General features: G+C 44.1%; 1 protein-coding gene across 1 annotated transcript; it reads left to right on the top strand.

Moving 5' to 3' along the window:
• Window positions 1–294: 294 nt before the first annotated feature.
• GBSS1 (UDP-Glycosyltransferase superfamily protein) lies at window positions 295–6052 on the top strand. The gene is made up of 14 exons (XM_011083059.3): window positions 295–473; window positions 1441–1800; window positions 1933–2013; window positions 2097–2195; window positions 2296–2385; window positions 2658–2721; window positions 2800–2900; window positions 2980–3089; window positions 3191–3434; window positions 3830–4006; window positions 4088–4279; window positions 4390–4476; window positions 4568–4696; window positions 5434–6052. Exons 2-14 carry the CDS (start codon window positions 1456–1458, stop codon window positions 5548–5550), a joined length of 1836 nt encoding a protein of 611 aa, XP_011081361.1. The 5' UTR covers window positions 295–473; window positions 1441–1455; the 3' UTR covers window positions 5551–6052.
• The last annotated feature ends 6210 nt before the right edge of the window (window positions 6053–12262 follow it).

Here is a 12262-nt window from a genome sequence, read left to right as displayed (position 1 = left end):
TTCAATTTGAGAAAAAGAACCAGAGATAATGATAAAAAAAAAAAAAACAATGAAATTGCCAATCATGTTTTTAGCCTCTGGGCGTTCTAACATGACTGGGCCCGCCTCCAACTCCAGCCATGAAATAAAACTGCAAAAAGGAAAAACCACTCCAACGTCGTTTTGCTGAGGAGGAAAAGATCTTCAGTTTCCTTGCATCTATAACCTCAAATTTATCGCATATTCCCATGAATACCCATCCCCAGCGGACCCCGCACTCGAAACCCCGCATGTGATTCATTTACCCGCTTCCTGAGGTGCTTGGGTGACTGGAGCGATCTCGCCCCACTCTCCTCGCGCCACGTGTTGGGTGTGCGGGTGCACCCTTCCTCTCGCTACTACAAATTTGAGGCTGAGAAGTTGATCATTCATCATCAGTCTTCCACCGCCCGCACAAAGCTCAGTTTCTCTTCTGGGTTTTGCTGTGTGAACTGGTAAACGATCATTCTCCGAGTTTTACTCGCCTTCGAGTCTTGAACGTTTTTCCTTTCTTGGGTCCGAGTTTTCTGCATTTCTTTCGTTTTTATGGTTTGTGAAGGCAGCTATTCTTGTGTGTGTTTTAGTTTAGTGCGCTTTGATTTCTCGTAAGATCATTTTGTTTTATTTTGGGGTAAAAGATCTGTTTATGATGATGGGTTGTTACCGTTATTGGTTTGTATGAATTGGTTGAACTGCATGCTTCGTGATTTGTTCATGTCATGTGCTGGTTTGGTAACTTTACTGAAATCGAGGTTTCTTCTTTTGAGATTTTGTGATAGTTGTTCGTGACCTGATATGGATGCTTCTTCTTTACTTTCTTTGATGTGATTTGAACTGGAAATAGAGTATGTCTTTGTCAACCATATTAATAGAAAGATTTGTTCGTAATACTGTAATTTACATGTTACCTTTGTGAATGTCTACTGATTGTAACTTGCTTCATCTAAATTGGTGGATTGGGGAAAACCGGGTAATCCGTACGAGATTTAGATGTTCTGATCACATCCCATGTGCAAAGGTTATTTTTTCTTTGATGAATCCATGAAAAAATGGTTCTTTTTATTGGAAACGCTGTGTGATGATATAAACTGTTCTAGATATTGATGTATTACTTGAAATTTCTTTCCTCTGATTTACGTAGTCAAATTGTGTTTCTGGAGTGACGCCTTGTTCTTAGTCGTATACTTTCGTGAAAAGAGGTACAATTACTCTTCCACCAGTCACAGTTGTAATCAAATAATCGCTGTAAAACAAAAATCTTGGGTTTGGTTTTCTCTTTGAAACTCCAAGATTACTTCAGCAGATTTAGTGAGTACAAGTTCTAAATTTGAGTGCTTGAGCTTAACTGAGGGGTGCCTTTTCTCGAATTTTTTTCTCCTCCTCGCAAATTTGCTAATTCTTACATGTTTTTTGGTTATGCAGATTGAGGTGTCATCAATGGCAACTGTAACAGCTTCATACTTTGTGTCCCATATACATGGAGGAGCAGCTTCAGTTGATTCCAAGTCAAATTTGGCCCAGATTGGCCTGAGGACCCAAACTGTAACTCACAATGGGTTGAGATCTGTGAACAAGGTTGATATGCTTCAATTGAAAAGCAATGTGAAAGCGGCTGCAAAGAAATCTAGGAGCATGGTAAAGAAAACTGAGAAAGAAGGGGCACCGGCGAAAATTGTCTGTGGAAGTGGAATGAACTTGGTTTTCATCTCAGCTGAGGTTGGCCCATGGAGTAAAACTGGTGGGCTCGGAGATGTTCTTGGAGGATTGCCTCCAGCTATGGCTGTAAGCATCATTGTCCCTGGAATGATAAAGTTTCACCTCTTTTATTCCAGAAAAATTCAGGCTCAAAATAGGCTTTAGGAGGAGGCCATCAAGTTATCTTTTATTAATCTTGTGGATTTGTTTGTTGCGTAGGCAAATGGGCACAGAGCAATGACCGTGTCTCCACGTTACGATCAGTATAGAGATGCTTGGGACACTAGTGTGGTCGTCGAGGTTAACTCTTTTCTTCAAGTTTCGTATTTTATTAATTGCTTCTATCTGAACAGTTAATAAAGAGAACGATGTTCATACTACAGATACAAGTCGGTGATAGAGTTGAGAAGGTCAGATTCTTCCACTGCTACAAGCGTGGAGTCGACCGTGTTTTTGTTGATCATCCAGTGTTCCTGGAGAAGGTCAGTGTATATGTAGTAACTAACTGCATAGATTCATAGCTGAACTTACTGCATAATTAGTTTGACTGGTTTTAAGGCTTGTAACTTTGTACTTCTACAGGTCTGGGGTAAGACTAAATCAAAGATCTACGGTCCTACTGCTGGAACAGATTACCAGGACAACCAACTTCGATTCAGCTTATTGTGCCAGGTGAGCTTTTTCTTCGACTTCTCAGTGCTCCACACAACTTCGAACAATATCATTCTGTAACAAAACAAATTTAGGCATTCAAATTCTAGAGAATGTTCTGTAGGGGCACCTGCTTTTTCCTTCCTGCTGATCGACTTGAACTCTGTGGGTTATGTTTCACTTTTTTTTTGTACATATAATGGAAAAGGGGAGGACGAAAATGTATGATTCACCAATTCCTATGTGTGAAGTATAACTATTGTAGTTTCATTGTTAAATTATTTTTTCTTCAGGCTGCTTTGTTGGCTCCTCTGGTCTTGAATCTGAATAGCAGCAAATATTTCTCAGGCCCATATGGTATCTTCAGCATTTGATCTAAAATAAATCTCTAGTTGCTCAATAGAATGAGAACTGTGCCTGATCACATTGTTTTAGGTGAGGATGTTATCTTCATTGCTAACGATTGGCACACTGCTTTACTCCCATGCTATCTGAAGACTATGTACCAATCCAGAGGAATCTACATGCATGCCAAGGTAACAAAATCAGTTGTTTCATGCCCGTGCATATCAGAAAGACATTATCAGTTCTTAACTTCTTCTTAATCTCTACCAGGTCGCCTTCTGCATCCACAACATTGCCTATCAAGGAAGATTTGCCTTCTCAGACTTCGATCTTCTCAATCTGCCCGATGAATACAAGAGCTCCTTTGATTTCGTCGATGGGTATGAACACTAAGCTATATATAAAGTTCTAGAAAAGTAAAACATAACTTTATCAGCTGCTCAAATTTCTTATTGTCCCTGGTTGTCCACGTATGTTGCAGGTATGCAAAGCCAGTTAAGGGACGGAAAATTAACTGGATGAAGGCAGGGATTTTGGAATCTGACAGAGTTGTGACAGTGAGCCCTTACTACGCCCAGGAACTTGTTTCTGGAGTCGAGAAAGGAGTTGAATTGGATAACATCATCCGAAAGACTGGCATCACTGGCATTGTTAATGGAATGGATACTCAAGAGTGGAATCCTGCAACTGATAAATACATTGATTGCAACTATGATATCACCACTGTGAGATCTTTCACTATCTTCTTCTCATTACCATAACTCATCATTAACAATATGAAATCACAGAACAGATTGTGAAACATGTGAAGTAAGAAGGAAAATCAAACAAGAGATACACAAATTTTTACCTGGTCATAAATGCTTCTATATCTACGATGGCTCAGGTTTTCTTACTAGCACAGAGTATACAGTTGTGTATAATGGGAGTGCTTATTAAGTACTAAAAGATTACTACTTTGCCCCTAACAATAAGCGATAGGGGGTTTAAAGTGTAGTGTTAGGCCAGGCTTTACACTCCAGCAAACATCACCACATTTTTCTTTGATATGAACTAATTGGTCTACTCTGTGTGTGTGTGTGTGTGGACGGAATTTCTTATTGAACTTTATGAGTTTTAGGTTATGGATGCTAAGCCATTGTTGAAGGAAGCCCTTCAAGCAGCAGTAGGCTTGCCTGTGGACAGGAGCATTCCTGTGATTGGATTTATCGGCAGACTGGAAGAGCAGAAAGGCTCTGACATTCTTGTTGCTGCCGTTTCTAAGTTTATTGGGAGGAACGTCCAGATAATCATCCTTGTAAGTAGTAAATAAATAAAACTCTTAACCATTATGCTTGACGATGTCGGAGACTATATTGTTATGTTTTTCTTCTATCAGGGAACTGGCAAGAAGAGCTTCGAGCAGCAGATTGAACAGCTTGAGGTGTCGTACCCTGACAAAGCAAGAGGAGTTGCCAAATTCAACGTGCCATTGGCCCATATGATAACTGCTGGTGCTGACTTTATGTTGGTTCCCAGTAGATTCGAACCGTGTGGTCTCATCCAATTACATGCCATGCGATATGGAACAGTAAGAGCTTTAAATCATTTCAAAGAAACATATAAGTAATCTGTTTGAAACAGTATGATCAGCTGTTCAACTCTTGTAATGTGTTCTTACTGTGAAACTATTCGAATCAGATACCCATCTGTGCTTCAACCGGTGGCCTTGTTGACACCGTGAAAGAAGGATATACCGGGTTCCACATGGGAGATTTCAACGTCGAGGTTTGTGAATATCTCTAGACTTATCCATTTTAATTCTTTTTCAAGAGTTCTTTCCAGATAACGAATTTGCTGCTATGTTTTTGATGAGCAGTGTGCCACTGTTGACCCGGCCGACGTGCTGAAGATAGCTGCAGCCGTTAACAGAGCTCTCGCCGTCTACGGTACCCTTGCCCTCAAGGAAATGATAAAAAATTGCATGTCACAAGATCTCTCCTGGAAGGTAGCCGTTGAACCTCCTACTAGCTTTTAAGTGTTTTTTGCTATCTCGAACTAAAATGTGGAGAATGGAAAAACAAAGGCTTAATTAACAACACTATACTATTCTTCTTTTTAATTATAAAAGCTTTCCCTCCGAGTTCTTAACATCAGCATATTAACCTTTTTATTTTAACATACTGTTTAGCAGAAATATAGAATTGTAACTGTTCTGTGTTTAATTATATAGAAGTTTAAAAGGGAGACTTTTATTAATTTTAAAGGAAAATGGGATTATAGTCTGAGAGAAGATTAGCGACAAAAAAAATTAAATAACACTTAAACTATTGTTACTAACGATTTGCATTAAGTGATACGAATTGTTATTTTGTCGTAATAATAAGTTTTATAGTATTATGTTAAGTGAATAATGACTAAAAGGTTGTACATAAAGTTGTCATGTATTAAAAACAATTAATTGTGTTTACTATATTTGTATTGTCGCTATAAATGTGTCACTAGTTAGTAATAACGTTATGCGCAATTTTTGTTACTAAATAATTAAATTGTAATAACATCCAAATAATTGTTGCTTCATATTCAGTGACAATTTAACATTGTTATTTGATATTTTATCACTAGTATTCTTTTAACGTTGTTGTGCATACTAACTCACCAGATGCAACTACAATTAACCGAAAAAGAATGGTTGAGGAAAGTTTGCGTTTCTCAAACTCATTCGAATTTCATCACTCTTTACAGGGACCTGCAAAGAACTGGGAACTACTGCTGCTAAGCTTGGGTGTTGCTGGGAGCGAACCGGGGATTGAAGGCGAGGAAATCGCTCCTCTCGCCAAGGAAAATGTCGCCACTCCTTGAAGCCTGAAAACATTCAACTGCCAACATCGTCTCAACTAACATATGAAGTGAAACTACATATACTAATTTCAAGGACGACTAGAGCTGCACTACGACCGGATGGTTTCTGGTTTGCTGTTGCGTCACATGGTTACGAGGATGAAGAGAGTAGGAGGTGATGAGAAGCGATGAGTAGTAGGGCGCTCTGTGATATGAGCCAGTGGTGTGCGTGCATACTAACAGATAATAAGCTTTGCTTCGAGGGATGTGGTATTGTGTGTTTAAGCACCTTCAAAGTAATTGACTTAAATTCTTGGCAGGTGTTATTTAGATCTTATGCATGATAGGGACGTGATCCGCCGATGTGTTGTAATTTGTTCTTGCAACTAGTAAAAAGCAAAATATGCACACGATGTGGAAAATTAACTGTGAAAATTTCACCTGTAAGTTGAATTACATTTGAAGTAAATGTTTTCTAGTTCGCATGAATAACATATTCGATAAATATATACGATTTGATTAAGATTATAGCTTTTGTTATAAACTAAAGAAATATACAAATGCAACTAATTAAATAATAATCTTTAAATGAAGAAAACAACGCCTACTACTAGTTTCTATATTCACTTATAGAAATATAGAAGCCAAAGCAGATACGAGCTACATGCTAGAATTAAAGAACTATAGAACTTTGTCTTTTTTTTCTTTATATCTTCTATTATTGGTCTTTCAGGAGTTTCATAGAACCTTAAAGAGGTCTAAGAAACTGCAAGAACTGAAAGCAACTCTGGACCAACATTAGGATTGAGCTTTCTTGTTCATCAAACCATGAGGCAAGGGTCAAGATCTGCTTTGTTTCTCCGCAGGGGAAGACCTTTACTCGCTTCAAAAAATCTAGTCAAATAGGCAGAATGCTTAAGGAGAAGCTCCGGAAAGCCTGGTAGCTAATACAGGGATACTATATGGAGCTAAAGAGAGCTAGAGCAGCAAATAATTAGTGAATGACTCTCAGGTGAGAGGCAGGAACAAAATTAACAAGGCAGTTAGTTGGCAAAGTGTCACAGGCCTGCCAATCTTCAGTGCAGCGGAATATCATTTCTCATATAATTTTGGCCTGTGATGCCACAAAGGTGCCAACCCACCTTCGTCCGGCCTTTGCACACATCAGAGTTCGCGACAGTCCGGGTGCTCGCTGAGGCTCTCTACATCCGTGCCCTTTGCGTCTCGCACATTATCTCGGAACCTGTCGACACATTGCCCAATGGCAAGGAGCATCCTCGCTCCGCTTCGGCATTACGGCACTACGCTTGCGCACGCAACGCCCGCCTCTTGTCCAACACACTCGGTACATCCTAGGCGCTCGCCCTCGATGGCCGCCTTTCATGTCTCGCCCGAGTAGGACATCATCATAAGTCCGAGGCCCAATCGATATGCCGACACCTTGCCGTTCTCCCGTACGGCGTGCTTGACATGCCTTCTTGCCTTTCGGCTTAGGCTTACTGTACGGCGTCGTCCCACGATCGCCTATTCTTAGCCAACGGACCCCCACGGACGACTAGAACTCGATAGCGCGTTTCATGAGTTGGATCACGAGGTCTTTCATTGCTTGCCTCGATCACCCATTCGCACGAGAGGCGTTGTCCCGGATAACTCGCAGCCCGCGGGGCAAACTAGCACACCACACGGAGCCTCTCGGCATAATCGGTGCCCAACGTAGGCCATCCTGGCCCTACGCTGCCCGTCAGGTTTCCCAGCCCTTCGGGGACTCTAGCGCTCCACTCACGAGCTGCCTAGAGCCGGCTCTTGAAGGCCCCCATCATGCCCCCAAGAGATGCTCACTTTGTGCACACGTCGTCTCATGCTACTGCCGTCGTGCACGGGGAGGACCGGCTGATGCTCACCGTATCATGTCCCCCTTATAATAGGCTTAAGAAAAAAATCACTTTTCCCATGAGTAGCACACTGAAAGGGCTGAGGAGTGCACTTTTCCAGCATCTCCAAGGCTAGAGCACTCTGTTCCGCACATTTGCTTTTACTCGTGCCTAAGGTTGCACTCCATCGTCACTTCATGCTGGCCTACATCAACCCAAGATGCCCGCATGACGTCCCGTGCTGGCCTACATCGACCCGATTGCCCGCACGCTGCCCACAGGTAATAGCCGACCTGTGACATTCTCACCCACTCGATCTGTTGACGTCCTCGTCAACAGATACACGAAGGATTGAAGTGTATGCAGTGTCCAATACTCCCCAAGTATCTAGCGACACCAGACTGCTCCTGCTCTTTCGAGCGCTCTAGTCGTGAAGTGCCTCTCCTGCACAACAGGAGTCATCATCCACTGCGTGCTGGTCGACATCCCTAGTCGCCCGCACGTCGTCCACAAGAGACTCACCCACTCGATCTGTTGACATCCTCGTCAACACATACACAAAGGATTTGTATGCGGTGCCCAATACTCTCTAAGTATCTCGCGACACCAGACCGACCTCCTGCTCCCTTGAGCACTCCAATCATGAAGTGTTTCTTCTACACAACACGAGATCTCCCCCAACTGTGCTTCAAGTCTTGTCAAGTGCGCCTCTCAAATCCCAATGCTCCTCAAGACAGTGCCTCAATACACCCGAATTGATCTGGAACGAACGAAGTGTGGAGTCTGTGATACGGAAGTGTGGAAACCCGGCGTCACACTTCACACTCTCTCCACCACTCGATGTGTTGCCGCCCTCGGCAAGCACACGGATCCGCCTCTGCGGTAGACTACACTCAAACACTTGCGAACACACCATGGGCCACCTGTCCGATTGTCGGAATCACACCACTCGTGAACCGAAAAGGGTTATCACTCAACCCGGTACCGAAAGGAGTCACTGTTCTCAATCCGGTAGACGACCAAGTTTTCCTAACTTGACCGCAAAATACGAGCCACTTGCCCGACTGTCGGCAGAACGCTACTCGCGACCCGAACAGCTTTCAAAAGGGTTGCCGCTCAACCCACCACGGAAATGAGACCGCCTGTCCCAAATCTGGCTAACGACCAAGCTTTCCTAGCTTGACCGCAAAACATAATCTCGTTGCCTCGTCCCGAGCGCTTGACCGCAACTGCAAGGATAGGATCTCTGAATCCCCGTCTGGCAGCACCTCCAAACGCCAGTCTCGCATCGGTCCGAACACAAAACAAGAAGGGGGAGTATCCAACTCCCATCTCGACCGCACTAACAAGGTTGGGGTCTCCCGCTCCCAATCCCTGCTCGGCCAACCACACCATGCCGCTCATGGTGCCAACGGAGCTTGCTGCTCCCATCGTGCTCAAACTCGTGCTCCTGATGAGCACCTAACGCACAGCTTAGTGGGCTGCTCCCACTCAAGCTCCGGACAAGTTGTCTTGCTCACATAACGGATGCCTATGCTCCTTGGTTCTTGAAGTGTGTCGTCTCCCCTAACGCACCCTCATCTACCATAATAGCATTTTATCCCATTACTCTGCTCTGCCACACACGGCTTGCACTGACAACTGCCCATAAAGGGGTCTCAACGTCCACTCCTCGCAACCCCAAGGGTGGCTTGTTCCATGCACCTCATGTGCAATTGTGCTTCGGCTCATGAATATTCAGCACGTCCTCCTCTGCTGGAAGGTTCTTCAAACTATTGAGAATGTGGCCCTTCATCCACCAATCTCAACTCAAGGTGGTGTTCCGTCCACCAAAACGGCCTTGGCGACTAGGTCGCCTCTTGACTTGCGAAATTCCGCACACATGGTTGCTACCTCTGCTTCACAAACATGACTCTCGCAGTCCATCCGACTCATCGGCATGTCCCCCTCTCACTTAGGGAAGCCAAGTGAATTCTGAAGTTCGAATATCGATCTGCCGAAAAGAAATTTTGCCCCACGGTTGACAGCTCGCCCACACATCTGCGGCGCTCACTCACCTGCCAACCAACAACAAACGAAGTTGGACCGTAGACGCTTGCTCTCCTAGGACTCTAACCAACACCCTCTTAGAGGTATCCCAACGTGCTCTAAGAGGTAGACGTCCCCCAAAATCGTCCCGTCACAACCCGGTCTGATCTTGTCTCAACTGATGGTCTCTACGGATTCCAACTCGTCTCTACCTCAGATGTAGAGCTTTTATACCACTCGTCGACTGAAAGCTGATACCTCTTGTCACAGTATCAGGGCTCATATTCCATTCGTCGACTGGAGGGTCTCGTCCTCCAAGTTCGCAATGCACCTCGTCCCGTGAAGGCAACGAGGCTCTGATACCATATGTCACAGGCCTGCCAATCTTCAGTGCAGCGCAATATCATTTCTCATATAATTTTAGCCTGTGATGCCACAAAGGTGCCAACCCACCTTCGTCCGGCCTTTGCACACATCAGAGTTCGCGACAGTCCGGGTGCTCGCTGAGGCTCTCTACATCCGTGCCCTTTGCGTCTCGCACATCATCTCGGAACCTGTCGACACATTGCCCAATGGCAAGGAGCATCCTCGCTCCGCTTCGGCATTACGGCACTACGCTTGCGCACGCAACGCCCGCCTCTTGTCCAACACACTCGGTACATCCTAGGCGCTCGCCCTCGATGGCCGCCTTCCATGTCTCGCCCGAGTAGGACATCATCATAAGTCCGAGGCCCAATCGATATGCCGACACCTTGCCGTTCTCCCGTACGGCGTGCCTGACATGCCTTCTTGCCTTTCGGCTTAGGCTTACTGTACGGCGTCGTCCCACGATCGCCTATTCTTAGCCAACGGACCCGCACGGACGACTAGAACTCGATAGCGCGTTCCATGAGTTGGATCACGAGGTCTTTCATTGCTTGCCTCGATCACCCATTCGCACGAGAGGCGTTGTCCCGGATAACTCGCAGCCCGCGGGGCAAACTAGCACACCACACGGAGCCTCTCGGCATAATCGGTGTCCAACGTAGGCCATCCTGGCCCTACGCTGCCCGTCAGGTTTCCCAGCCCTTCGGGGACTCTAGCGCTCCGCTCACGAGCTGCCTAGAGCCGGCTCTTGAAGGCCCCCATCATGCCCTCAAGAGATGCTCACTTTGTGCACACGTCGTCTCATGCTACTGCCGTCGTGCACGGGGAGGACCGGCTGATGCTCACCGTATCATGTCCCCCTTATAATAGGCTTAAGAAAAAAATCACTTTTCCCATGAGTAGCACACTGAAAGGACCGAAGAGTGCACTTTTCCAGCATCTCCAAGGCTAGAGCACTTTCTTCCCGCATCAAAGCACTTTGTTCCGCACATTTGCTTCTACTCGTGCCTAAGGTTGCACTCCATCGTCGCTTCATGCTGGCCTACATCAACCCAAGATGCCCGCATGACGTCCCGTGCTGGCCTACATCGACCCGATTGCCCGCACGCTGCCCACAGGTAATAGCCGACCTGTGACACAAAGGGAGGGTAGTGCAAAACGCGCTTCCTAGTCAGCTACACGAAAGCCTAAAAATCGTGAAGGGAGCTGGTGTAGCAGAGAGTCAATGAGGTGTTGCTCTCCCAAAGAGAAAAGAGAGTGGCAATGACTGACTGCCTAGTAGGCAAACACGAGTGGGCGAATGGGATCAATCTGGTCGTACGGGAACGAGGTTGTCCCTTGTAACATAAATACCTTGTATCCTAACCCTCTATTTAATAGCTAATCTCTTCCTTGTAGCCTTGTTTGTAGATTTTGTGTTTCTCAATCTAGAATTATGTAGCAAACACGGTCCTCCGTTCCTACCTGTATGGAGCCACCTTCTTCCCTGAATACATGCAATGAGCAGTATTTTGCGCCCCTCACTGCTCAAGTATTTAATTGGATTAAATACCTAGTGAGCTCAATTAAATGGGTTTTATTAAATTGAATTTAATTAAAATTTATTGAGCTTTGAATTTATTTTACATGAAATCGGCCTAATGATTAAGGCCCACTAGCGAAATTCAAGGAAGAAAAGTTGACCAAAAAATTGCATTTTTAGAAAGTGCTAGTTTGATTATAATTAGACTCTTTTCTATTTGGAATGGATTGAAGAGTTACCTTATAAATAATAGAATGTATCTAGACACATTCTTGTTTATCTATTCAAGGTATATAAATATATTGTGTATGATCATTAGGATAATAATTACACAATGCAACACAAAAATAAACCTTCTTCCTCCTCCATCAATTCGGTCGCCCCTCTCTTCTCACCAAAGGGTGAGATTTTGGTCTTGATTTCTTCTAGCAAAGGGATCAAGACCTCGTTTATTTTTATGTGGAGTGGATCATCTTTGGAGGATTCCTACGTTGTAATCCCGGGTGAATGTTCAACAAAATTAGCCAATTGGAAGGTCGAATTTTTAAGAGGTAAATTTTGAGTTTAAATTTATGCTTCTACTTTTGTTTTCAAACCATAGCTCGTATGATTAATTTATATTATTGCGTAATTTTCATACTAGGGAACTCTATAGGTACACCCCCTGGATTCGTTTATTTTGCACTATAATTTTTAATTGTTATATGCATTTTTGTTACCGCTTCCGCTAGTGCGTTCTCGAGCCGTACCACGCGATCCTTCACTTAAGTGATGAGAGCACTAGTTGACGGTCCAAAATTTGAGTAATAATTTACAAGCTAATCAAATGTATATGCACGAAAATCAAAGTGTTGAGAGTGTGTGTGGTTAGTATAAGAATTTTTACAATAAATAAAATAAAATAAATATATACAAGTTTTTTTTGTAGCGGCTTTTGTAACTGTCT

This window comes from Sesamum indicum, linkage group LG6 (assembly GCF_026168435.1).
Source record: "Sesamum indicum cultivar Baizhima isolate 11 linkage group LG6, ASM2616843v1, whole genome shotgun sequence".
NCBI classification, from domain to species: domain Eukaryota; kingdom Viridiplantae; phylum Streptophyta; class Magnoliopsida; order Lamiales; family Pedaliaceae; genus Sesamum; species Sesamum indicum.
This window is presented reverse-complemented; position numbering and strand designations above follow the sequence as displayed.

Bases quoted from the DNA above. Each gene is read 5' to 3' on its own strand.
- GBSS1 (XM_011083059.3), top strand. From the start codon at position 1,456: ATGGCAACTGTAACAGCTTCATACTTTGTGTCCCATATACATGGAGGA. The intron at 2,014-2,096 runs GTTAACTCTTTT...TTCATACTACAG, and splicing joins ACACTAGTGTGGTCGTCGAG to ATACAAGTCGGTGATAGAGT. The intron at 2,722-2,799 runs GTATCTTCAGCA...ACATTGTTTTAG, and splicing joins ATATTTCTCAGGCCCATATG to GTGAGGATGTTATCTTCATT.